Genomic DNA, 27,891 nt, shown 5'->3' with positions numbered 1-27,891 from the left:
ATGGAGGGAATTCTATCTCTCTATCTATCTATATATTTATTTATTTAAATCAGGCTTTACTAAATAATAAAATTTTTAATAACATATACTATACTTGTGTTTTTTTAAATAATTTAAATATAATACAATTGGCAGTTGCATTTTCACAATTTATTTCTAACAATAATTAAGAATTATTTTTTAAAATGATTTGTTTTTAAAAAAATGTTATTCAACAAAACTTTGAAGATTTTTTTGAAAGCATTTTTTAAAATAGTTACTAAAAAACAACCTTTGAAACCGTTCTTAAATACAAATTTCAATTATTTTAAAATATTATTTATTTTTTTAAGTTTTTAAAAATAATATATTTCCTAAATATATATCTTTAAAATTAATTTTTATCCAAAATTAGTTAAACATATTTAAAAAAAATTAAAGAATAGAAAATTATTTATAAGAAGGGTCTCCAAGTAATTCCCCCTCCCTGGATTCCTTCTAAATTAATTTCGTGGAATAGAAAACAAATTTTTACCGCAGGTCAACCAATAGAGGGCAATCCAACGGTGGATACTTAAATCATACATTAACGGAATCACTGAAAACTCAAAAGGACCGCCCGATAGAACTTTTACCACTGAAATCAACGGCCAAGATTCGACAGTGGAGAAGGAGCATATAAATACAGTACACCCCTCCCCACGGGACTACCGCGTTAAGAACACCACTTTACCGTTCTCTCTCTCCTTTCAAAATTAGGGCTTAATAAAACCCTTCCCCCTCTCTCTCACACACCGAAGTCAGCAACCATGGCCACCGACTCCGACATGAGTTCCTGGACCGATCTCCTCCACTCCTCCACGAAGCTTCTCGAACAAGCCGCTCCTTCGGCTCAGTTCCCTCCTCTCCAGGTTCTTCTTTCGTTGCCTTCTTTTTATAATTCTAGTTTCGGATGCCCTGAAAATGCAGGAAACTAAATTAGTCAAAACTATATTCAAAGGGATAACTAGAAGTTGGTATGTTTTATTTCGGATTTATCTCAATATTCGTCTGATTGATGAGAAAATGTAGCGAGAGAAGAGGAATTCGAACTTTCATCTTAGGTTTCTCACAGAATAGGAATCTTGGAACGGGAAAAATTTAAGCTGGAAGTAGTACAACTACTTGGCTTGGTTGAATCCGGTTTTCATTTTTCACGAGGACAAAAACAATGGAAAAACGTTCGGAGGAAAAATGTTATTTTACCTTCATTTTTCATTTCCAAATAATGAAAGTCTGTCGGAACGAACTGAAATAGTTGCATTACGTTCGTCTCATGTGGGTTTGTTTCCCCTACTAATTGGAAATCCTAATGTAGACATGGGAATGCAAGTGAAAAATGCTGGTCCACACCTAAGATTAAAAATGTTACTCCCTTTTATTTTCCTCAACCTGTCTGGCACTGTACGAAGCATCTGAATACCTAAATCTCCTGAAACTGAGTTCACTATTTGCGTCTATTTCAGAGGAACTTAGACCAATTAGAAGCATTATCTAAGAAGCTAAAGTCAAAAACCCTAAGAGCTGAAGCTCCATCACAATCCATTGCAGCCACAAGGTACATCCCCTCTCTCTCTCCTTAGCTCTCTCTCTAGCATTCTAGGGCAAAATCAGAGCAATATTATTACTGCAGTTTAGGTTTTTTCTGAAGCTATTCCGTTTGATATTTGGAAAATGATACTTCCTTCAATTGATCTACTGTGAAACACCCCCTCTGTGTGATGTGGCAATATATTTTAATTAATGAGTAAATAATGGCTGATTGCTTGGAATAGAAGAACTATTATAGTGGCATGATGCATATCACCCTGAATGGAATAGTTGAAGCATTCAGTCTGAAAGTGTATCATCACTTTTAATAGTTCACGTTCTTCATTTTTCCTAGTTTTGTTTTTCTCCCATAAATGTTCTTGTTTGTTTCGCTTACAGGTTATTGGCACGTGAGGGTCTAAATGCAGAACAGCTTGCTCGGGATCTCAAGTCTTTTGAGTTGAAGGTGAATGCTCCTTGTGCATTGATTTTGATCCCCGATCTTGCTTGATTGACTGCAGAATTCTTAATCGTTTCACATGGTTCACGAGTTGCTTTGTATGCAAAAGTTCTTATAAAATGTATATCCATGCTCTATGGAGTTTTACATATTTTTTCTACCTGATGTTATGTTTTGGACTAATAACTATTGCCCACATGGAAAAAAATATTTCAGGGTATGTTTGGCAATATTTTTAAGAACAGTTTCTAAACAAACCCTCAAGCTATTGCTCTTCTCTTTCCTTTTGTGTATGCTCAAGTGTGTCAATTCATAGCCCTTATTAGTTCTCACAACTAGAATTTGGTGTTTATAACAAATATATGCTCCAAGATAGAACCAAAATATTGAATTTGATTAGTTCAATTTATGTGAATCATCAAAAATAGAAAATTACAAGCAGGATAGAATATTATATACCATGTAGAGAAATGAAAGAAATTCTACTCTTCTAGGTAGGAGGGAGGGGTTTTCACGAACTGAATGTTTAATTTTGACAAGGATCTCCCATTCAACTGGCTCTGACAAAATGGTGTAGGGCAAGATGGTTTCTGGAATAAAGTCTGTTTTTTTTTGGAAACAGGGCATAAGATGGTTGGAAAAAGCAGAAGTTTCTATATTCTCCTTGAATGTTTTCATGGATGGGTGTTATTGGAGTTGGGGCCTAGAGTCTTTTCTCCATAATTTCCTTGTTTGGGTCAAGATGGGTTTTGTTGGAGATTGGCGTGTAAAAGTGCAGAATAAAAGGATTTTTTTTCTTGTGAGAACTCTTTCCTTTGGAGCTGAAAAATTTCTCATGTAGTCATTGTATTTGTGGAGTTCCCTATTGGAGATAGGGACTATCCCAATGGCTTTGATTTGCCTCCTGTAACTTTGTTAAGGCTTACTGTCCTTATACCACATGTGTGCTTGACTCCCTTTTTGCTTTCTTTTCTAACAAATTTCCAAAAAAAATAAAATAAAATAAAAGAAGAAAAAGAAAAGGAAAAGAAAAAAATAAAGAGAAAAATGAGATATCTATCTTCTCTCCAATATCTCCTAATCATTAGGAAGGAGTTGAGTAGAAGGCTTCTATACCTCGAGGTAGGAACTTAGGATGGAAGTGGTAGAGAGAGAGAGTACTGAAGCTATCCTCTTTCCACTAATTAGCTTGATTCCTGATTACTCCTTCCTTTAATAATCAAAGGCTGAGAACACCATGTCCTTAACCATGTTAAGGAATGACAGATGGTCCCTGCATTTTTTTATTTTTGACCTATCAGAAAAAAAGCATGGAATATATGTCATGCTTAGACATTATATTTGGATCAAAGAGCAAACTGATTGGTAAAGATAATAAAATGCAGTTGGAAATCTCCATATATTTTATTATAAAGATTTAATTTGGAAATATCCATACATTTTATTAGATAAACTTAATTTAAATGCTTGTGATCTTTTTATCCATAGGTCCTTTTTCTCATTGTCTAATTTGTATTATGATTTTCATTTAATTTATTGGCTAGCCATGTAGCTCTTCGCTATCAAATTTCTCTAAATTTTTCTTTTTCTTGATTATTATTATTATTACTTTTTTATTTTTACCTTTTTCTAGTCTCTGTTCCAATTTCTTTTCAAATATACTTTTGCTTATTTATTTTTTTCTCCTTCTTGAAGACAACATTTGAGGATGTTTTCCCTGCTGAGGCAACAAGTGTCGAGGAATACCTGCAGCAGGTAGAATTCACTGCTTTAATTGTTTAGTGGCAATACAAATTATAAATATCAATGTCTTGATTCTTATTATCATTAGTTTCTATTTTTATTAATGTTTAGATTGCTTCGATCGGCATATGTGTTTATTGGCATCTAATGGTGTGGCATAATTGATACCCTTTGTCAGTTTTATAGTAACATGTTATTTCTTGTTTATGACATCAAAGAAAAGGAGTGATTTCAGTGGTTAAATTCATGCGTGTAATCTATAGAATAAAGAACCACACTTGTAGAATCATCCTTAACAACTTAATGCTCATTAAAAAATCATTTTCATTTTAATATTAGAGCACACAAGTTTTGAAGTGAAGAAAATTTTGAGAGTTTATTATAATTTTCTATGACATCTCTTTTTCTGTCTTTATTTTCTTTGTTTGGAAGGGTGGAGAGATGTTGAAGTTTGGTTGTTTCCCCTGAGCCAATGACATTTGTCATGAGCCACAAGCAATGGCCATATATTAGTCAGTAGTCAATCTTGCTACCTGACATTTCTGTTACTATTCACGAGCAGTAATAATACAAAAGAGAAAAACTAAATCTTGATTTTGTGGCTTGGCTACTACCTTTTCAGATGAAGTACTTATATAAATGTTAAAAAAATTATCGACACTTCCAAAGTGGCTGAAGTTCAATTTGTAATTAAGAGTTTAAAACCCTGTCCATGTATGCATTATTTTTAAGCTTGGAGAATTTCTTCAAAAGTTTTGTAAAAAAAATTATTGACGCTTCCAAAGTGACTGCAGCTCAATTTGTAGCTAAGAGTTTAAAACACTGTCCATGCATGCATTATTTTTTTTTTGATAGGACATGCATTATTTTTAGGCTTGGAGAATCTCTTCAAAATCCCTGAATAAGGCATATAAACACAATGGGGGAATATGGATTTTAACTTTCCTTTTGAAAGGGTAGAAGAAAAAATTAAGGGCGAGAGACATGACCAGATTCACCACTGACAAAGTCATAGCATGAGTTTCTTCTTTTCTCTCTTTCTATCTCTCTCTTTTTCCTCTCCCTAAGAAAGAGTTATGTCTACACACCTGTCTTTTTAGCACATGAGTTCAGACCTTGACAGCACTAAAGTGTTTCCTGTCTTCTTCCCCCTGTCAATTATGAGTAATTTTTTTGTTGGCAATTAAAGTTTCATGGATGATCTCTTATATCATGTGTCTGTTTAACTATGCTGTCTGAGTGACATGGCTGTATTTTGTACAAAATTTTCATATTTGGTTGCATGGTATTACTGTCTTTGAACTATCTTACAAGTTACAATGTTTAGTTTTTTCAAACACATGCCTTAAGAATGATTGGCATTTGCAGCTTGATCATATTGTTTTGCTATATTTGCACCTCAGGTTCATGAGATGGCAATAGTTTCCACTATCCAGGAAGCACAGAAAGATAACCTTAAAAGTTTTAATGATTACATGATGAAAGTTATGGAGGTCAGTGCACTATTATGGGTTCATGTGATGTTTTTCAATCCTTCTTTCTTTCTTTCATGCACACAATCTTCTGTTGTGTGGACAAGAAGTACAAACTGTTTAATGAAGTCCAAGGAAATATTTTTTTTGCCCTTGTTGCTTTTAGCCCTGACTTCAGTGTGGAATTCAATATTTGACAGGAGGATTGGCAAAAGGAAAAAAGGGATTTCCTTCAAAGCTTGAGCCGCATATCAACATTGCCCAAGACTAATATTAGTGATTCAAGCACTGGGGCTACTCGTCCAGGTCAAATTGCATCCATGATTTCCAGTCCTCAGGTTTCATCTGGTCTGTCTAGTATGGAGCTTGTACCTCTAGCTAACAAGCCTGTCCTCGAGAAAAAAACTTCTGTTTATGCTGAGGTTGTGAAGAATCTCAACAGTGCAAGAGAGCGTGGCTTACCATTTAAGGTATGCTTCGTTACGTGTTATTCTAAAGTTCTTTTCTTCTCTCTATAGTAATTATACAATCAAGCCTCTGGTTAGGATATGAATGTTACGATATATCAAGCAATGATCTCATCTTGGTGGTTGTGCACTTGGATTAAGTTATTTCTCTGGTTTACTATTTTACTTTTTGACTTCTTTTTTAAAATGTATTCCTTCTTATTAGCCTGCTACAGCTTTCAAGGGTGCTTATGATAGTTTGGGCCTTGAGACATCTGGTGGCAAATCTGTTAACATGCAGAAGATTTGGCACCTGATTCAGGTATGCTTTCCAATTATGAGCTCAGGTTATCTTTCATTATTTTCTGGCAAGTGGTTAATGGTTCAATTATTTGACAGACATTAATGGGTGAGGATACAGCTGTTCAATGGAATGTTTCAAAAAAAATGTCATTAGTAATTGGTGCTAGGCGCCACCTCGAATGGGGACATGAGAAATATATGATAGATACGATACAAAGTCATCCTGCACAGGTAATAAAGTTGTTTATCATAATCTTAGTGCTGGTTGATGGTGTCATTTACTTCCATGAGCACTAATGTTTTGATCAATTATCACTTCTCTGTTTGTTCAGCTAACTCTTAGTATACTTCCTTGCTCATTTGAATTATTTTTTTCATAATGATTGAAGAACCTTAGCATTTTTGCTTCTGTGGAGCAGCTCTTAGTTACCTGATGTGGTTTTTTTTTTCCCCTGATCATCCTTTTGATCCAAGTGTAGGCTGCTCTTGGTGGGGTTGTTGGAAATCTGCAAAGAATCCATGCCTTTCTTCGGGTTTGTCATAATATTTCTATATTCAGTTGTTAATGATTTTGATGTTGGGGAGTCTGGATGCCTATTTACCCATAATTACTAGTTTTTTTTTTTCTATTTCTCCCATGGCAGATTCGTTTGAGAGACTATGGGGTTCTAGATTTTGATGCAGGTGATGCTCGTAGACAACCTCCTGTTGATACCACCTGGCAGCAGGTTTTGTGCCCTTCTATCCTGATTCTGTACCTTTTACCCAGCATTTTCCTTCATGGAAGCCTTTGATTTTAATGTACACATGCAAGATATGATGATTGGTCAATCCTGTCCTTGGTGATGTAGCTAGTTAACATGCTGATTCATCTTATTTTCCTTTTCTGTGGTTCCTCAAATTATGTCATAGTCTCAGATTACATGGTAGCTCACAAGTTGAAATCAATGTCGTATCTGGAAGCCTTTGATTTTGATGTGCACATGCAAGAAATGATGATTCATCAATCCTGTCCTTGGTGATTTAGCTAGTTAACATGCTACTTCATCTTATATTCTCTTGCTTTGATTGCTCAAATTATGTTGTACCCTCAGATTCCATGTTAGCTGACAAGTTTAAATCAATGTGGTATCTGAAAGCTTCAATTGATAAAATTTTCATAATCTCTAAAAGTTGTACCATGTTCGAGCTATGTTGTACGGGTTTGAGTCCCGGTTTCAGGTACAAGTATGTGTCTAGATGTCTAGTTCTTCACACCCACGACTTGAATATAGGATCTCAATAATGGGTGAACATTTGGATGTGGCATAATAGAAGGGGAAAAAAAAAGAAAGAAAAATTTAATTAGTGATCAATCAAAAGCAAAAATATAATTGATAAGAACTCCTGTCTTTTCTATTTTATCCGTCTTTTCTTTCTTATCCTTAAATATTTTTTTGGAAATTTATTTTCCAGCATTTTTTTACCCTTTCTAAGGTAATTATCGGTTAAACAGGTAGGAAAAAAAAAATCAATCAAAATCAAACAGCCATATCTGAATCAAAGTAGGGAGTATCTAATAAGGTCACCACTCCTACACCCATTGTGTGTCAAATGGGTGTGCTGGGTGAATCTATACTCTTTATAGAAACTGTAACTTCAAATTTTTGTGGATATCCTGAATTAATGGGGGGACTGGATTATTAATTTAGGGCATGTGTATGGTTGATTAAGTTGGTCTTTTTTCTTTGTCTGCTTTTGTGTGGGCCTGGTACACTTTTTTACGAGTCCTCTCTCTCTCTCTCTCTTTGTTTTCTTTTGTTTCTTAGGGTTTTGTAATAATGACTAGAGGAAGTATGGAAGAGAATTAGAATACCTTTCAGTTGCTTTTCATGCAAATGATTGTAAGCAAGCAAGATGAATGCCATTTGAAATCACAAGTTCATATAGAATGGAAAAATCACTTAATTTATTTCTTTTATTTATTATGTTGTTCACATATTAAATCTACTTGTAGCCTTCAATATCTAATTATGTTTTTGGAAATAGTGCCCATTCCATCTGACTCCTATTTCTACTTTGAAACAACAGATTTATTTTTGCTTGAGGACTGGGTATTACGAGGAAGCAATAGAGGTTGCCAGATCATCTCGTGTTTCAAATCAGTTTGCTTCTCAGGTATTGATTATTTATTGGTTGTACTTTATACATGGGAGTCTTTATTTGATCTTAGTCATTTTTGCCCTTCTTGACAGCTCACAGAATGGATTACTACAAGAGGTATGGTATCAGCAGAGATTGCAGCAGTTGCTTCAGAGGAATGCGATAAAATGTTAAGAATGGGTGATCGTGTGGGTCGTGCAGCATATGACAAAAAAAAGTTGCTGCTTTATGCTATCATATCTGGTTCTCGCAGGCATATTGATCGCTTGCTCAGAGATCTTCCAACTCTTTTCAATACCATAGAGGATTTCTTGTGGTTCAAATTGTCAGCTGTGCGGGACTGTCCAGGTGGATCCTCATCTGTTGTCCTGAATGAGGGCTTGGTACCATACAGTTTGGATGATTTGCAGAATTACCTAAATAAATTTGAGCCATCATATTATACAAAAAATGGAAAGGACCCTCTGGTATATCCATATGTTTTACTTCTAAGTATCCAGTTGCTACCAGCAGTCCTATACTTGTCTAAGGAAATGGGAGTTGAAGGGTATAATGTTGATGCTACCCATATATCAATTGTTCTAGCAGACCATGGGGTCCTTTCAGAAGGTGCTGGGGTAGGACAGAAATTGGGGGTGATGGATGCTTTTGCAGAGGCATCTAGCATAATCCGGCAGTACGGATCAGTGTATTTACGTGCTGGTGATCTTTCAACAGCATTAGAATATTATGCACAAGCTGCTGCTGCAGTGGGAGGTGGACAGTTGTCATGGACTGGAAGGGGCAATATAGATCAGCAATGGCAGAGAAATCTGATGCTGAAGCAACTCCTCACTGAACTGTTATTAAGGGATGGTGGGATTTATCTTTTACTTGGTCCGAGAGGTGCTGGAGAAGAAGGTGAACTGGCTCGTTTTCTGACTGATGTAAAAGCAAGACAGCAATTTCTGCTTGAAGCTTCTCGCCAGTGTCAGGATGCTGGGCTGTATGATCGAGTAATACTTCTTTTGCTCCTCCCTTTTTTAACTTTTTACTTTTTTCCAGAGTTCTATACAAGTACAGTGGGAACTCGTATGAGCTTCACCATGCCCAAGTTGTGCTATTTGGCATGTTGCCGATAGGGATGAGTAGAATGATTGCATTGTCTTGTTCCAATTTAGAAAAATGGTAAGAGTAATGAAGATAATTATACTCGTAAACAATTATGAGTATTATAATTAGAATTATAATTACATAACACCTGGGAATCATAAAGGAAAAAAGTTCTTTCAAAATTTCAAGATTCTCCTTGGCTGGTTACTCTATTTTAAACTTTTGACATTCCCAGTTTGTTGATCCGTGTAAAATCACATCCTACATAGCTTGCTTGATTGTGATGTTTGAGATGTTTTATACTGGATTATCTATTAATTAAGGGATATATTGTGCTACATGAATTTTATGGCTTATTTTATCATCACTTTTTATAATGCCTCATTTGTTGATCCGACTCTCGTTCAAAAAACCTTGGCTATTTCTTCTTTGGGATTCCACTATTAGCTTGAAAGTCAAACATTCAGTGGGTTTGTTTCTTTCTTCTCCCCTATCCCCAACATTATTTCTTTCTTTTTTTCTTCATTATTTATTTGGTTGAGCGGGAGCAAGGCAGAGATTTAGGGTTTTACGAAATGGTTTTATTTTCCAAGTTTGCATCTTATAAACGTTCATCTTTGCTTCAACTATTCTTTGTCATCTTGTTCATTATTTTGTGTCTAGTCTGATGAATTCACCTCTTAATTTTACCACTAAATTACAGTCTATAGAAATTCAGAAGAGAATTGGGGCATTTTCAATGGCGTTGGATACAATTAATAAGTGCCTCTCTGAAGCAGTTTGTGCTTTGGCTCGTGGTAGATTGGATGGTGAGAGCCGAACTGCTGGGCTAATTCAGTCTGGCAATGAGATCCTGGAGACATACAAATATTTTCCTGAAGTCAGGTCAATTCTATACTTCACCATTTCATTAATTATTTGGTGCCAATTTTGCTTCTACCAAATTTATGATGCATATTAAAACCTTTTTTTTTTTTTTTTTTTCTGATAGACAAAGGCAAATTGAACAATAAACAGCCAAAAACAGGGGTGCACTCCATGTATACAGGCAGTATACAAACAAAACCCAACCAGGCTCTAGAAAGGAGAAACAAGACCTACAATAGGAGGTCTAGTCGCCATTAAGGACACCCAAAATTTCAAAAAAAGAGGGATTGTCTAATGCTAGAACCTACTGAGACCACTCTAATAGTGAATGGGTAAAGAGCTTTGTCAGACTTTGGTCAGACATCTTTTACTCCTGGAAAGTCCTTCGATTTCATTCTCCCCAAATATACCAAAAAAGACGAATCGAAGCCAGTCTCCTCACTATTTTCTTCTTCCTCAGCCCCTTAACTTTCCATTTTAGAAGAAGATTTCTCACTGAATCCAGGAACACCCATACCAGTTTGAAAGAAGTTAACAACACAATCCAAAACATTCTTGTCTTGTCGCAATGAATCAAAATGTGGTTAGCTGATTATTCACTATCTTTACAAAGGCTGCTGCACCTATTGACCATGGACCATCCCCTCTTCATTAATGTGTCTACTGTTAAGATTTTTCCCCAAACTGCTTTCCAAACAAAAAAACAACTTCTAAGAGGAGCACACGAATCCCAGATCTCATTGGCAGGGAATAAAATATTGCTTTCATCCCTTAACGACTAATAATATGATTTGACACTAAACTTTCCCCTACCATCATTCTTCCAAACCAAAGAATCCTCCCCTTCTTCAACTTTTTGCACAGAAATATGTTCTAAAAAACGAGTCGCCTCCTCTAATTTCCAATCTTGGAAAGATCTTCTAAAATCCACCTCCCAACAACCGCCTCCACCCCCTTGCCTCCCCCAAAGGTCTGCCACTATAGCAAATTTGTGGGCTGCAATCCTGAATAGAGAATGAAAAACATCCTTCAACTTAGAATCCCCAACCCAATTATCCCACCAAAAAACTTGTGTGTCTACCATTTCCAATACGGATACTAGTTCTAAGAATGAACTTTTCCCACCCTTTTCTAATGTCTTTCCAAAGGTTCAGCCCAAAATATAAACTGTTGTGTGAAAAGAGGATCTTAAAAACTGAGAGGTGTACCATAAAAGTCTATCGTGTGAAGCAAGTGTGAATTCCAGCAAAATGCTAGTACTCCCATATTTTATGTAGACTGACAAAATTCTCCGACTTGTTGAAGTGCAGATTACATATGAGTGTTCTATTGAGCACATGCATAACTCAGTTTGTCGCATGCTTTTATGTATTCATGAATGTCCTGAATCTATTGAGTGTATATCATATTCATTTCGAAGTTCTCCAGAGAATTATGAACACCACAGGATTCTGTTTATCTGTCCCCTTGGCTCAAATTCATTCTCACTGGCGAGAATTATGAAAAAAATTCTTGAATTTCTTGAGTGTATGTCATGTTCATTTTTTTAAATAAGAATTATTGTTCTTATGCTGGTTAGTTTTATTGTTATTGTTGGCTTCCTGACTACTCCATCATATTATGACTGCTAGTTTGAGTTTGCAATGCTTTCATGTGGTGAAATAATTTCTAAGTGAATTGAGAATGACATAGTTAACACAGTTATTTTTTAGAAATATGAATTTTTCAGAGGATTCTGAACCATATCATCCTTTGATTAAGCACTAACTTGGATGTTGGCTTTCTTTTTTTATGGATATCAAGGTTTAAATTTCATAACTTGTCTCAGTACGTTATTATAAACTTTTTTTTTTTTGATGAGTAAAGGGAGCCCGCCCATCGTGGGCACGAGCTACTTTATTATAAACTTATAATCACTTGAACTCAATGTGCAGTCTTCAAGAGAGGGAACATGTTATGGAGCAACAGACTGTACTAAGAGAGCTTGAGGCAATATTGTCTATCCATAAGTTGGCGAGAGTGGGCCATTATCTAGATGCCCTGAGGGAGGTTGCTAAACTTCCATTTCTTCCACTTGATCCACGAGCGCCAGATACCACACCTGATGTGTTTCAGAATTTATCTCCCCATGTCCAAGCTTGTGTGCCTGACCTTCTGAAGATTGCTCTCAGTTGTCTGGACTATGTGACGGATACTGATGGATCACTTCGGGCCTTGAGGACTAAGGTATGTTAAAAAAAATACTGAATTTTGATATTCCTCATATTTTAAATATCCAAATTATATGCCCTTCCTCCTGAAAGCCCTTTAGAATTTCTTGGCATTGGTAGCATTGGTAGGGTGTGTTATTTGAAATGCAAATTTTTGGTGTATTTATGTAAACTAATTTGTGTATGCCTTGAGATTGAATGTGATATAGTTAGTTTCATACTAACCCTGGTGACTGTTGGTTTACATTTTTTATGCCTTGCGTGAAACCGACCATAATTCTGCTGGATTGAGCTTGCTTTATCTAAAAGGTTTAAGACTTAATTAAAAATAAAATAAATTTATAAAGCAATAGCACCTTTAGTTTTACAGGCACATAGCAGAGTTTGTGATTGCCCCAGGTAATTCCATTCATGTTGCCCTTTTAGGTAGTTTATTTATTGTTTATAGATGTCCTGTTTCAATAAGTTGGTTAAGCCTTTGGATTTGATCTCACATTCATGGATTAGTGGCTCTTTAAATAATTTTCTTGGTAATGTGAAATTTTGAAAATGATCTTTTAGCAAATATTTGTGGGTTGTGGTCAGTTTCATGCTGATACCCTGAGTTGATAGAACCATCCATGTATGTCTAGTCTCTTCTTTTCTTGCTATACGAGGGTTTCCTCAATTTGGTCCATGGGATTTTGATGGTTTTCTCAAGTAAATCTGTAGCCTAGTAACAAGTCTAGTTAGTGAGTAATTGATGGATGATGTGTTTTGGATCTGACCAAGGTTGACTGGGTGAAAATCAAGGTAACCTAGGCATGGTGCAACAACAAAATGTAGCATGCTTCTTAACGCGGTGTTTTTCTCGGTTTTTGATGGATGCATCCTTCTGACCTTTGCAGATTGCCAATTTTCTCGCAAACAATTTGAATAGGAACTGGCCTCGTGATTTGTACGAAAAGGTTGCTCGAACGTTGTGAACGAACAAAGGATAGGTAGTTTGAGATGCCACTTCCTTAGTCAAGCAACAAAATGTGGCAGTTTGAGATACCTGCATTCTGGAGATGTAAAATGACATGGTCCTTCGGTGTTGACGGCATCACAGATACATTTTGTACAAAAACAGTAAGACCAGGCTTTCATGAATCATGCCTGCTGTTTTGTTTGTTTGATAATAGGAGAAAGAAATTAATGTTTTGCGGGACTTATTTTTCATACTATGAGTTGCAGTGGGCTGCCATTGTTAATATGAGCATCTTGCTGTCAAGATTTTTACTTATTTCCCTTTTTTAAAGTTGATTACCATATTAGAAAAGAGAGAACTTGTTTTTGGTTCTTTCTTACAACACCTGCTGCAATAGTGAGCAAACTCGTTTCACTTGTTCATGATTAAATTCTATCCTTACCAGAAAGTGGATTCTGTAATAAAACAAATTTTAAAGCATTGGCTTTGAAAGAACCCCAGGGTTGAGAAAAGCATGAATGTGTGTATATATGTGAATGGGATGTTAAAACTGACGGAATTTCAAAGAAAAGTGCTAGTTATTGCAAAGGAATTGTCATTGCAACAAGAGAATGGAAATTGAAATTGTTTTAACAACATTACATCACAAAACAGATGATTTTGTTACAAATGAATTTTCATTCCAACAACACTACTCACAATTATCTTTATCTTGCATCATCTCTATCTTGCATTCAAGCCTCCCAGGTCATGAGTCCCACAATCACCTTTTATCTTTGCATTGAAGTTCCCCAGGACACGAGTCTTTGAGTAGCAACAGCTTGAATACGAGTTCAGTTCGTAGATCAAGTCCAGTCTGGTCATTAATCTAGAGAAGCAAGCCAATAATCCTCATTCTCATATTTTCACCGTCTTCTCATTATCACAAATGATTCGAGCAAATTATGTTCCCAACTCAAACAAATCTTTCTTCCATTCTGATAACTTTATCACTCATTGTTCTATCTTAATTTTACTTTCTTGTACCAATATGATGAAATATATTCCATACATCATCTAAGACAAACAATCTTTTATCTATCATTACCCGCATTTGCTAAAAGATATAGTAACTTAATCTTAAAGCAGAAAATTTTCATTAAAAGAAAAATTTTTTTGTTCGTTTTTATCATTTTAAAATTTTAAAAAATATAATTTTACTTCCTTGTGCCCTTCTTTTAACCTAATAATGAAGGAATGAAATATAAACCCTAATTTCATTCCATACATCATCTAAGAAAAAAGAGATGCACAGAAAAAACATATATTCCCAAGACCTCCTAAGCCAATTAACAGTCATAACTCACGTTTGGTATCGTTATCTTGCCTTCCTCCCAACAGAAAAGCAGCCTTACCCAACTCTGCATCATCTCCTTGAGTTACAAGCCGTTCAAATCTCACAGCCATCTTAAGCATCACATGACATAATCCAGAACTAAAGCTCAAAAAATAGGAGTTATGAGATTCCATACCTCCGGATATAACTGAGATTTGAGAGTTTGCTGCATCGGCCACACTGAGCCTGATTCGCTTGAGATATTTCCACGAAACCCTAATCTTCTTGGAATTTATTACAGAGCGGGTGAGACTTTAGAGGAGGGCCACGTGAAATGATTCCCTTTGTCAGCTGTGAAGGAGACAAAAAAAATTAAAAAAAGGAAAATCATGTTACCATAAACCAATCCCAATTTTTTTTTTTTGACTTTTCAATTTAAGTGTAAGATAGAAAAGAAAAAAACCCTTTCACACACTCAAATAGTGAATTTCCAAAATTATCCTTTTGTTTTTTCTCCCATACCCACCATCTGTCTCTTCCTCCCTCCCCACTGCAACCGGCCGCCACTCACACCTCTCTCCGGTCGGCAATCTCCCCCTCTCTCTATTTCCTTCCCTCTTTCTTTCTCTTTCCTTCCCTTTCCACAACACCAGCGCCACCACTACCAGCGACCCACTGCTCTTGCTGCCTCTCATCGACGGCAAAATCGGGCGGCGCTTTGTCGGCTTCAACACCGACCGTCGCTCACAGCTCTCTCCGGCCGGCAACCTCCCCCTCTCTCCCTTTCCCTTCTCCCTTTCTCTCTCTTTCCTTCCCTTTCCACATCACCATAGCCACCACTGCCAGTGACCCACGGCTACTGCCGCCTCTCACCGGTGGTGACTGATGTGCCAAACTTTCTCAATTTTGTCATGTGTCGGTACCATAATCAAGATGCTGATCTTCGTATTGGTTTTTTCCAAATAGTTTGTTACTAGTTTTTTAATGCGAGATAACTAAATTAAATCACTTATTTTCAGGCAGAAAACATCATAACTCTCTATGATGTTCCAAACATTTGGCACATCCCTTTGCTACTAAGAGTAAGTAGTACTTTAGTCCTTCAAAACTCTGTTTATTTCTCCTGTCCATAAAATACATTGAACATTTTCTTCACCATTTATTTAAATTAAAGTTTATGATTGAACATTGTCTTTTACTTGTTGTGTTGGGATGGTATGAAATTAAATTGACTGAATATGTGATTACTTAGAATATAACGTGATGTTATTGCTTATTATTTAACTTTCGTATTTTTTGAAAGCGCTTGAAATGCAAATCAGCCTTTCTTTATTAAATTGATGAATTGTAATGAAGACGCCGGTGAGGTTTCAACAGATTTTGGTGCGGTGGAAGAGGCGGCAGGGTAATTTTGTAAAAAAATTTAGAATTATTGTTCGAGTGTATGAAATTGTAATTTGGTTTTTCATTCCACACTTAAATTAAAAAGTCAGAAAACAAAGGATGGAAAGCTCAAATTTTTTGGGGTTGGCGTATGGTAACATGATTCCCCCATTAAAAGAAGTCCTCCATTCTTATCCTTACGTGGCTTTTGCAGACTAGTGGAGTAGTTCACTTTGGCTGGTCCTAGTCTTTGTATTCATTACCCAACTTTCTATTTTTGAATTCTTCTTTCATGAATCATGGCCCAATTGCCTCACTTTTCCTTTGGGCCCGGTCACACCACTTCCTCGGTTCGAAAGAAATTAGTTTGAGAGATAATATGGAACCAAACAAATACCTTAAAAATAATTCAAATTTCATACTCAAAGATATGGAAGATGATATAAAATATGACTTATAATAACAAAAATAATATTCATATCATTAAAAAGTAGTAAAAGATAATTTCTTAGATCATAAAATACACAAAATCTTTACAACTTCTTAAGGAAAGGAAATAGATTAAAAGGTATTATGTAAATAGAATCATAAATTCAATATAAAAATAACCAAACAAACATAACCTGCTTTTTAACCTTATCAGGCCGAAACCATTGAGTATTGGGCCAAGCCTATTGGGGCGCCATTCAGTAGATACGGTTCATTTCACATGGCCCACTTCTCCTGTCGTCCCTTCCATAAATTCTTCAATTAGGGTTTCTTCAAGCGAATTGCACTCAGTGCGGCGCATGCAGCAAACGCAACTCTCAGCCAAATCTGGAGGTATGGGATTTCAATAGTTTCTGTTTTTCAAGATTTACCTTTCTAGTAAGTCGTACGATGATAAAGATGGTTGTGATATTTGAACTTCTTGCAAGAGATGATTTAGAGTCGGCTAAGGCTGTTTTTCTATGGAGAGGATCAATTGAGGTACGATCCACTAGATCATTGTATCATTGGGAGAAAGGCAAAGAGATGATAAGGAATGCAATTTTGGATTTGGCTTAGAGGGTCTTGGGAACATGTTCATCATTTGTGCCTCTCTTTTTTCTTAGACGATATGTGGAATGATATAAGGATTTATGATTCATTCCTATACTATTCTTTAAAATGAGGGGTACGAGGAAGTAAAATTATATATTTTAGAATTTTAAAATGATAAATTAAAGTGAATAAGTGTCATTATTTGTGAACTTTCCCATCTTTGAGATTGAGTTATCATATCTTCTAGTAAATGGGATTGGTTGCAGAAAAAAAAGTAAATTAGTGTTATTATATATTATACACGATGAGATTATTGGCACAGGAAAGAATAATCCAATATCTTGCATTAAAAACTTTTTAGAATAATATTTTTATTTTACAAGTAATCTCTGAAGTGGAATAGAAGAAGCTTGAATGGGAACTTAGAAATCATCTCTAGATAAGGAAGTAAAATTAAAAAATTTGGTGACATAGAGATTAAAAGATTTGATGAAGTATCAGATTAACACACAAGCCCATCGTTGGATGAGTCATAGATAGGTTTGATGATGAAGTTATAAGTCACAATGACAAGACAACTGCTCATTTGGAAGAATTTCAATTCAATGCAAAGCTTTAATCCTTATTGGAGGAGTGGAGGAGAAAGAAGAAAAGTGTGTCACTACTCATGCAGAACAAGGGTACAGAATCTTTTCTCATTTCTTTTTCTGTTTTCTTTTTAAAGAAAAAGTTTTTCGATATTAAAATTCTGCAAGTTTGACCAAAACTATTGGTGCAGTGACTTCTTATATTGTTTTTTATTTTTCTTTCTTTTTCTTGTTGCTTGTTTAGACAACTGGATTTCTAAAATTGAACTGTGATTTTTATCAGCAATTGATATAATGGAGGATGGAGCTAGTGATTCTGAAATCTATCTTCAAGATGCCAATGATGAAGAAGAACATTACTATACTTCTAGTTCCATATCCAAGTTACAATTTAGGTAGATTTTTAGAACAATAACTCCCATCAAGTTCCAAAATGGGCACTTTACAACCTAATTGTGTGTATTTTTCTCAGGAAAGATGTTTCCAAGGCAATTTGGAATGATGCAATGAGAATGGCTGAGGTTGTAGAAATGAAGGGCAAAATGTGGACAACAACAGGAATGCTTCATAGCGGCAAGATCTATTGCTCAATTGAGGAGACTCTGTATGAGATTTGCGGACTTTGATTTTAATTGTTGTTTTCTCATAATTTTTGTTATTGTTTGTTCCTTTGCCATTCTTTATATCACTTGACATGTGATAATGCAACTTCCACAAACCAATATGAGTAATTGAGCGAGCTTTTGATTTAATATGTTTACCTTTATGAAAAGTATGCTATTGTGAGTCTTCCATATAGGAGCTAGAAAAAAAACCTTAGATAGCCTAGACAGCTGTGCAACCACAGTTTTAGACTTCTGACTATATTGTTGTGCTACCATGTAAAGGATAGTCAAGTGGAGGATTTATTGATGGATTTAAAGTTGGTCAAATAGTCACCATTAGACACATTAAACATTGTGAACGATTGCTAATATTTTGAGTATGATATAATTACTTACAAGATTGCTAATATTTATATCTCATGTAATTCCTTTTTAACACACAATGAGAGCTGAAAATGGTTCTATTTTCTTTGTAATTTTGTTGTTTTGCACCCCAATTTTCTTTGGTGCCTTGACAGAGGAAAAAGAAAAGCAACAGAAAGAGTAAGCAAAGGAGTAACGTAAACACTAAGCAATGCGTAATTTAACTTAGCAAAATTTCCATTTATTATGTTGTCTAAATTAGCCAGTTTCAGCAAAACTTGAAGTTTATTCCAGAATGTGTTGGAGTTGAACCTATTAGTACTTAAGAAGTATTTTTTTGACAGGCAAGCAGAATCTGATTAAAGGCGACAAACAAGGAGTCACATCCCATGTACACAAGGGGTTATACACAGGGGCACCAAAAAAAAAAAAAGGGGGAAAACCAAGTGACCTAACCATATACAGTTAACATTGTTAATGAATTTCATCAATGTAAAATTTTCATAGCTAAAGAGACCATTCTCAAAGGAACATAACTAGAAACTCCTTTAAATTTTAATTTGAAATCTCTTCCCTATTAAAAACATGATTGTTTTGCTCTCTCAAAATGTGCCAAAACAAGCAAAGGGGAGTTGAACACCAAACCTTCTTACTTTGTCTAGCCTCCAAAGCCTATAGCCTAACAAAAAGTCTTTGACTAAGTGGGTGTTTGGTAAACCAACTTAGTAACTTAAACTAACTAACTTAATAACTTAATTTAAGTTAATAAGTAAACTAAGTATGTTTGGTAAAATAATTTAATGGTATGAATTAAAGTAAAAAACAACTTTAAGTAATAAGTAAAAACAATTAACTTATTCTCAAGTCCACATTTTCATTTTACTTTTTTACCCCTATTTGCCTTGGTTAACTCTACGATCTCATTTACTATTCCACCACCTCCATTATTACTCGAGCTCCTTTGCACTAGTTATAATTTATGAAGATAAATATGTTAATTTGATGATTTAGAATAAATCTTAAGTTAATTTTATCAAACAATTTTAATACTTAAAGTAAAAATTAAATAGTAAGTTTTAAGTTAACAACTTAAGTATAATTTAACTTAAAGTCAACTTTTGATTGTATCTTTCTTACGTAGTAGTATTCGAGAAATATACAATAACAAAAAGACATTGATTTTAACCTTTTATGTAGTTTTTAAGGAGAATTAAATTTTTCTATAGGCATACAACAAATTATTCACATGTGTGATCTTTGGGGAGAAGACTAAGAAGTACTTGTTAGTTATACCCTTTTTTGTTGGTAATGTGTCTAAAGCTTTTTGTGTAGGTTTTTGGCTGAACTAGGGGCATTGCATCTATTGGATCACATGTGTGATCTTTGGGGAGAAGACTAAGAAGTACTTGTTAGTTATACCCTTTTTTGTTAGTAATGTGTCTAAAGCTTTTTGTGTAGGTTTTTGGCTGAACTAGGGGCATTGCATCTATTGGATGATCATGATGTGCCTATTTCCTTAAAAGGTATATATGATAAGGTTTCACAAGGGAAGTGTGGATGTTGTTGGGAGTCTTTTGAGGCTTATAGGCACTTGAAGTCTCTTGGTTACATTGTTGGGCGGCATGGGATCCCTTGGACTTCGAAGGGTTCCAAAACTTGTTTGGATTCCCATCAAGGCACCCCGGAAGGCAACAGTAGAACAGATGAAGGATCAGAAGAAGAAAATTCCACCATAGAACTGGTCAATAATATGCACATTACTGAAGTTAAACTGCTTTTTGATGTCTATCTTCCTAATAGCAAGTTTAGGAAGTCTTCTCCAGGAGATCCAAGTTTTGTGCTCTGCTTAACCAGGTAAACCATATTTCATTAAGTTTTCTGTGACAAACATTTTTTGCTAGGTTATGTTCAAATTTTCGCTTATGTTAGATGTAGCTATGATGTTTTTTTTCTCAGGAGGCTTGTTTAAGTTGTGTTCTTGACAAATGTGTAGAGTTTTTTTCCCAAATGTTGTGTGGTTTAAGACAAAATTATATGTCAAGATATCTATAAATGCTGAATTTTATTGGAAGTGGAAGTCATGCTTGTCATAGCTTTTCATAGTTGTGATACATCAGAGTACATTTTAACTCCTAGTATTACTGAAGGTTTACTACTTCCTATAAGGAAATTATTTTTGGTGGGCTATTTGAGTGGTGATAGTTGGATATTCATATCCATGTTTCTTTATTAAAATGTCATTTCCATTCATTTTGTGGAAATGTTCTTAAAAATTTGCAAGGGGACAGTTCCCATCATTAAAATCTTTTAAGGGGTGATGAATTCTTCCAGCATGAAGAGAAGCATGCTCCTTATGCTAAATGTTTGTATTTGAAGCAAGATTCTTGCTATGCTTTCCCTCTATTTCACAGAAATTATTTGCATAGCAAAAGCGGTGAAAACTTGGAAATGACAAATCCTCACTCAGTAGTTTCAAATTCTGTTTTCCAAGATTTGGGAGATGTAGGAAAGAAAATATCAATTATGGTCCTAGTTAGTGACACAGAACTCGTATTGGTGTCACCTGGACTGCCCTGTTTGGTTAATATTTTCACAGGTTAAAGTAGTCTGAAAGAAGCAGGGGCTGTTGCATAATAATAATCAACCAAATGACTTTTTTTTAAAAAAAAAAAAAAAAAAAAATCTTCATGCCGAAGGTTGTGCAATGCTTTACTGCTTGTTTTGTGCTCTTATGTTGATTATGACTTCTCTGGAGCACCATAGGCTTGTTCGCTGACATTTTATAACATCTTTAGCTCTGTTAAAATGGGGAAATTTGGAATGTTACCGTTCTTTTGGTTTATAACTAAAAAGAAGTGTTTGCTCTTGAAGAAAACACCTCTGGATTAGGCCATAACTATCATTTAATGGTCATTAGAATTCAGTCCTTTCATTTCCTAATGCTTCATTTCTTCTCCCTTGTATGCTTCTGGTTGCTTATTGTTGACATGTTCTAAAAACTGAACTGTTTTGTTTTCTGACATAGGGGTCATCCGCCATTGATAACAGAGATTGAAGACCTTGAGAGACGGTGTGGTAGCATACCTTTCAAGTTTTTCCATGTATCGCATGGACGGGTCAGTTTCTTCTCCTTCAACAGAGTGGAACTTCCTGTTCTACCGTAGACAATCTGGATGAACTTTAAGGTGTACAAAATATGACGTTTGCTTTGAGAACATTATCAACATGGTAGGACATGGAAAACCGTTGGTCCCTGAGGAAAAGGTCTTGTAAAAAATATCCAGTTTACTCAAACTTTCATCCATGTTAATATGCCTTTTGTCTTCTCCAAAATTTCAGAAGGGATGATATTAGACGCCTGCAAATGGACTTCATCAAAATTGAAGCAGTGAATTTTCATTTCCCATTTTTAAGTTTTTGGACTCTTCTGCAACATAATCAAAATTTCATGATTTTGGATAACCCTATCAAACACATTGAATCTGAGCATCCCTCACTCCATGGGCTGGTTATTGGGCTGCTAACTCCATCTTTTCTTTATACCCAGCCATTAGACCTGGCCCAAAACTTATATCATTGTTTGGCTTCCCGGAAATTGGAAACTAGTCCTGGCACCAAGTGTTTAGTAAACATGGATATATTGGTACCTATATTATATCCAAAAGGATATATGTTTGAGTAGAACACTATGATAAAATAAATAAAAATGCACATATTAAAGTTATTTTGGTAATTGACATAGGTACATTGAAAGATAGTGTTTATCAATTTTATTTTTTTTATAAAAAAAATTAGCTTAAATTCTTTTAATACATTTATATTTATTTATTTTAAAAATTAAAAACTACTTTTATTAAAACACGTTTTTATTACATTTTAAATATAAAATTAAATCGATTTATATAAAATATTTTATTTGAGATTTAATTTTTAAAGTTTTATTATAAATTTGTGGTGATAATTTTTTGTTATAAACATTAATTAATTTAAATAATTAAAATTATTAAAAATAATATTAATAATTTATCTTATTAAATTAATTTTAATTTATAAAATATTAGAACTTTATTATTTTTTTTTTTATATTTGAGCAAATTTGTAATAAATTTATATTTTTAATATTTTAAAATAAAACATTTAAAATTGAATAAAATTAAAAGGATAAATATAAAAAAAATAAAAGTTAAGTGATGGTAATTTTTTAAAATAGGATTAATGAAATAAATATAAAAAATAAATAAAAGGATAGTACAAAAATAAAAGGGTAATATAAATTTAAAATAAAATATGAATTAAAAAAATATGGATAAATTTGTTTTAAAATGGGCTTTTTTGAAAAATCACTGATAAATCGCCTGGTTTCTTGGCGATTAATCACCTATTTTCTTCCTTCCACATGCACATGTTGCGTCGAGAAATCATCGATAAATCAGTCCTAGATCAATATATCGACAATATTTAGATGATTTTACCAATTTTTTTTGTGATATTTTTCCTAACGGATAATCGGCGTGTCCACCTCTATCGATATTTCGACAAAATATCCAGGCTTTTTCATCCACGCCTGACACAACCTTTGGATGTAGTGGGCCCAGGGTGGAAGTCCCAAGCTAAGAAGAGAGATCGGCCGTTATCTTGACACCTACTTGGTTGTTTGATACTTAGCTACAAGTTATTATGATTTACTCTTTTGTGATGGTATGTGTTTTTGAAAAAGGAGCAATTGTAGTGGGTTTTATATGGCTCGGATTAGGCCAGTTTGGTGTGCTGATTAAACAACCAAAGCATGTCCATGCCTTATCGTTTATTGTGAAGAGGGAAAAGGGTTCTTGACATGCCGGCATCGGTCATGGCCCATTTTGGGTGTCCCTACACTTAGGATAAAGAGTGATCCACCAAACTTGCTCAAGTGGAAGCTGAAAACAAAAGCTAGCTACCAATAGCACGCCCTCTTTTGTTTTGTAACCTTCCTTGATGTCGAGTGTCAGTCATTAGTGCTCCCACAGTGCCTTGGCCTCTTCAGACATGGCAATCTTGTCATTCCACAGGTGTCAAGGTCGGGGAATGCCTACTGGAAATGGGAGAAGAGTGTGCCACTCTCCATGGACCCATGCCATTTTTGTTCATGTTGGATTGCATGGAGTGGACAAGAAAAGAAATATTTTGGAAGTGGCAAAGCTAGCTGCTACTTATCTCATCAACCATGTGACAAACTTAGTCAACACTTGGAAATGCTGTTGTGGTTGGGCCCCAGTTTGTCCCCACACATCACACACTCAAACTAGATGCGGTCGGTACATTGTCTATATTGCTTATTTCAGATTTACAGCTTTCCTGAGTTCAATAGATGTCTACACGATTCTTTATAAAAGTTGGGAACTTCTCTTCCTATACAATCTTGACGCTTTACCGGATCATGACTCATGACATGTTTGATTTTACCCATGGATTAACCTTAATACCATATGTCATGATATTTTTATACTATTTAATAGTGTGTTTGATGGTATTTCTATTTGAAATATTTTTAATAAAAATATTATTTCCCTAGCTATAATTGAACTATATATCACTTCTTTTCTCCTTGTTTTTTGTCTATAATTTCTTTTTTTCTTTTTTTTTTAAAAAAAAATTCCTATATTTTTTTTAAAGGTCAAGTGGATTATTGTGTTCATATCTTTGAGATCAGTTTCTACTATCATTTTCAAAGGCGGGTAATTGGATTAATGATAGAAGTTTTACCAGGAAAGAGAGAGTAACTTGGCATGTGCGGGATAAAAGAAATTGAATATTTTACCAAGAATGCCTTTTAATTTATCAAGTTGAAAAAACAATGATTTTGAAGGGATTAAAAATGCCTTGTAATAATTAAAAACAATTTCTTGTAGAAATATGATATTAATTTATCAAACCTTTAAAAATCACTTTTAAGATTAAAAAAAATATTCCAAGTGAATTTGAAACAATAAAATTACAACTAATTCCTCAAAAAATCATTTTTTTATTATACAATGCAGTATTAAAAAAACATGGATTATAAAGGCCAAATATTTAATGATTTTTCTTAGGAGTGTTTGGATTGTAGGGTAAAACACTAATAATTTTCAACATTTTAAAGCCAGTATCCTATTTTATATATATTTTCCTTTTTATGAAATAAACAAAAATGAAAAGGTAAAAGGAGGATGGCATTCATTGTTGTTTCCAAATGAAAGAGCAAACACACTGTCCCTTCCTATTTATTTTGATGTTAAAAAGGAGAGAGGGTTGAAGTTTCGAGATTTTGTCTACATTTAAAATGCAATGACAACATGAGATGAGTATGAAAATTTGATTCAATTCAAAAGAACAATTAAAAATTAAATGATACATATATAAATAAATATATATAGAAAGTCTGTTGGCAAATCATTAAATGCTTAATTTATCTAAAATGCAAGAAGGGGAAAAGAGCATCAATGGAAATGTTATGTATCCTCTTGTCTCCAATGCAACCCTTATTTTCTTTTCTTATATATGAAAAGCTCAGGCTTCATTGCAATAATCATATGCAAGTTTACAATGGGTGAAGATCAAAATCAGCAAAACCATGAGGAAAATGGGGTGAAAGAAGCCCCCCATGTGGCTGTGGTGATGGTGCCATTTCCAGCGCAAGGCCATCTCAACCAACTTCTGCAACTCTCTCGCATCATCTCTTCCTACAACATACCAGTCCACTATGTGGGCTCTGCCACCCACATCAACCAAGCCAAGCTCAGACTCCAGGGTTGGGACCCTCTTCTGGAGCCTAATTTTCATTTTCATGACTTCCCAACTCCTCACTTTCACTCTCCTCCTCCTGATCCTGATGCCTCTGTGCAATTTCCTGCTCATCTGCAGCCATGTTTTGAGGCATCTTCAGAGCTTCGTGAGCCTGTTGCTGCGCTCCTACGTGAGCTTTCTCTTACAGTTGACAGGCTCATTGTGATTAATGACTCCCTCATGGGTTCTGTGGTTCAGGATTTTGTGGGTATTGGTAATGCTGAGTCCTACACTTTTCACAGTGTCTCCGTTTTCTCCATTTTCTTCTTCTTCTGGGAAAGTCTGGGAAGACCTGCGCTGGAGGGGGTCAAAATTCCAGAGGATGTTCCATCTCTGGACGGCTGCTTCACATTGGAGTTCTTCAAATTTTTGGTTTTCCAGCATGAGTTTAAGAAGCTCAGCTCTGGGAACCTCTACTACACATCCAAGTTGATAGAGGGCCCCTATGTGGATATGCTGGGTGAAGAGGAGATTGATGGTGTGAAAAAGAAGGGATGGGCATTAGGGCCACTCAACCCGGTGACCACATACAGTGACAAAACATCAAATCCTGGGGACAAATGCTTGGAATGGCTTGACAAACAGGCTCCAAAGTCTGTCCTATTGGTTTCGTTTGGAACCTCAACTTCACTGACAGATGAACAGATCAAGGAGCTGGCAATTGGGTTGGAGCGCAGTGGGCACAAGTTCATCTGGTTATTGAGAGATGCAGATAAAGGAGATATTTTCAGCGGAGAAGCCAGGAGAAGTGAACTTCCAGAAGGGTATGAAGAGAGAATGAAGGAGACAGGAATGGGGGTGGTGGTGAGAGAGTGGGCGCCCCAACTGGAGATAATGGGGCACAGCTCCACGGGTGGATTGATGTGCCATTGTGGATGGAACTCATGCCTGGAGAGCATCAGCATGGGAGTGCCCATAGCAGCATGGCCCATGCACTCGGATCAGCCAAGAAACGCTGCTCTGGTGACACAAGTACTCCAAGTTGGTCTGGCTGTTAAGGAGTGGGCAGAGAGGGAGCAGCTGGTGGCAGCATCTGCCATTGAAAAGGCAGTGAGAAGGCTCATGGCATCAGAGGAAGGAAACGCTATGAGGAAGAAAGCACAACAACTAGGGAACTCCCTACAGAGGTCAATGGAAGAGGGTGGGGTTTCTCGCAAGGAGTTGGATTGTTTCATTGCTCACATCACTAGACAGCTTGGCTTCTGATGGCGGCATTTTACAATGTGATCAACTCTCACCCTGTATTAGGCAAGGAGGCCTAAGAATTTCTCTAAAATAAGTAGATGTTTTACAAGTATCTGATTATTAATATGCTACTTCTAAAGAAGTAAGAACATAGAGTTCAGAAATGGGATCGACCGACTTTTGGTCTTAATTTCACCACCATCCTCTGTGGGCAGTAACCTACTTTTAAAGTGATTTGAACAGGGTAGAAGCACTTTTTATAAAACGATTTTCTACATCAATGGGAGATAAATAGAATACATAATAAAAAATATTGATATATGTCCACCAAAAATTATTTTTTTCTTATATAATATATAACAAAGGAAATTAAAAAAGAAAAATTTTGATTTATATTTAGGTTAAATATATCTCATCATTATTGACTTGAAATTTTGTCTTGTCAAATACTTCCTTATAGTTTTTATTTAACTTTTTTCACTCATCATTAATGTTGAAGTTGCATTGGAAACAAATCCTATATTTTTAGGACATATGAGGTTTTTTCCAACAACCTCAACTCTTTTGACGGCTGGAGATGGAGAGAAACTTCAACTGTTAGAGCCATGGGAAGCCTAATAGAAAGAGAAAACAAGGCAGTGAAAATACATTTTTCGGGGTTCCTAATGGATCACCCTTAAGGCTGTAGAAGGAATTTATTTTTAAAAGAAAATATTAATACTAAAACTATTTACATTATATATAAATTAATGGTATTTTCATCATGGATATGTTTGAAAAATCTAATCTTTATGCTAAAAACTTTATTTCTAATTATTTTTAAAAATAAATTTTACAAATTATTTTTGAAAATGTTGTGAAATAAACCTTTAATTTTTTACGAGTGTGGTTCATATAAGTTCTCTCTTATTATTCTTTTAAAAACAGTTTTCTAATTCAAAAAGCATGTTTTTGACCATTTTTTTTAATTAAAAATAGGTTTCTAAAAAAATTATTTTGAAAACAAGTTATATTTTGAAAAGGTCTTAATTTATCAAAAGTAGAATGATATAAGTTCTCTCTCCTTAGATTGATTATTATAAATAAAAGATACCACAAATGAGATGATGCCACGTGTCATTATTTGTACTCTTGTAGTTTGGATATTGTGGTTGGGTGGCCTGAATGTGAAGGTTGGAATCTTTTGTTGGATAAGTTGCATTTTTCATGGATTGATAAGCATAAAATGAAGAAAGGTGTCAATCATTTGACTTAAATGCACTGAGACACACAACTCATTTGTACTATCGCTAGGCCTGTCCCAAACCCAGGACTAGGCGGCACAGCACATCACCGGTGGGTCTCACTGTCAGCCCAGTAGGTAACACCGACTCTTAACCAAGATGGAGACAATTTTT

The 27,891-nt window shown here is 35.1% G+C and overlaps 3 protein-coding genes and 1 long non-coding RNA gene across 11 annotated transcripts; 3 read left to right on the top strand and 1 right to left on the bottom strand.

The window, feature by feature from the left end:
- Window positions 1–714: 714 nt before the first annotated feature.
- LOC117920386 (nuclear pore complex protein NUP93A-like) lies at window positions 715–13,649 on the top strand. 2 transcript variants are annotated; one of them, XM_034837870.1, is made up of 15 exons: window positions 718–890; window positions 1,485–1,576; window positions 1,948–2,014; window positions 3,704–3,763; window positions 5,155–5,244; window positions 5,424–5,693; window positions 5,896–5,991; window positions 6,069–6,203; window positions 6,452–6,505; window positions 6,617–6,700; window positions 8,043–8,129; window positions 8,207–9,109; window positions 9,910–10,091; window positions 12,008–12,299; window positions 13,171–13,649. In XM_034837870.1, the coding sequence occupies exons 1-15, from the start codon at window positions 789–791 to the stop codon at window positions 13,246–13,248; spliced, it is 2,592 nt and encodes an 863-aa protein (XP_034693761.1). In that variant the 5' UTR covers window positions 718–788; the 3' UTR covers window positions 13,249–13,649. The 2 variants fall into 2 exon arrangements, with proteins under 2 accessions (XP_034693762.1, XP_034693761.1); XM_034837871.1 differs by lacking the exons at window positions 9,910–10,091; window positions 13,171–13,649 and having other exon boundaries at window positions 715–890; window positions 12,008–12,157.
- A 754-nt stretch (window positions 13,650–14,403) lies between these two features.
- LOC117920389 lies at window positions 14,404–15,160 on the bottom strand. The gene is made up of 2 exons (XR_004652237.1): window positions 15,074–15,160; window positions 14,404–14,898 (listed from the first exon to the last, which is right to left on the bottom strand). It is a non-coding gene; the product is annotated as an uncharacterized LOC117920389 (long non-coding RNA).
- Window positions 15,161–15,373: 213 nt separating this feature from the next.
- On the top strand, window positions 15,374–21,921 carry LOC117920387. Of its 7 annotated transcripts, none has more exons than XM_034837872.1 (7): window positions 15,374–15,462; window positions 15,567–15,629; window positions 16,574–16,752; window positions 17,824–17,935; window positions 18,013–18,144; window positions 19,967–20,362; window positions 21,534–21,921. In XM_034837872.1, the coding sequence occupies exons 3-7, from the start codon at window positions 16,719–16,721 to the stop codon at window positions 21,670–21,672; spliced, it is 813 nt and encodes a 270-aa protein (XP_034693763.1). In that variant the 5' UTR covers window positions 15,374–15,462; window positions 15,567–15,629; window positions 16,574–16,718; the 3' UTR covers window positions 21,673–21,921. The 7 variants fall into 7 exon arrangements, with proteins under 7 accessions (XP_034693763.1, XP_034693767.1, XP_034693764.1 ...); XM_034837873.1 differs by having other exon boundaries at window positions 15,397–15,466; XM_034837876.1 differs by lacking the exon at window positions 16,574–16,752.
- Window positions 21,922–25,069: 3,148 nt separating this feature from the next.
- On the top strand, window positions 25,070–26,583 carry LOC117920702 (zeatin O-glucosyltransferase-like). Its single transcript, XM_034838294.1, has one exon. The coding sequence runs from the start codon at window positions 25,070–25,072 to the stop codon at window positions 26,513–26,515; it is 1,446 nt and encodes a 481-aa protein (XP_034694185.1). The 3' UTR covers window positions 26,516–26,583.
- Window positions 26,584–27,891: the final 1,308 nt, after the last annotated feature.

The sequence above is a fragment of the Vitis riparia genome, chromosome 8 (genome assembly GCF_004353265.1).
Source record: "Vitis riparia cultivar Riparia Gloire de Montpellier isolate 1030 chromosome 8, EGFV_Vit.rip_1.0, whole genome shotgun sequence".
Lineage (NCBI taxonomy): Eukaryota > Viridiplantae > Streptophyta > Magnoliopsida > Vitales > Vitaceae > Vitis > Vitis riparia.
The sequence above is the reverse complement of the archived record's forward strand: the minus strand, read 5'-3'. Positions and strand labels throughout refer to the sequence as shown.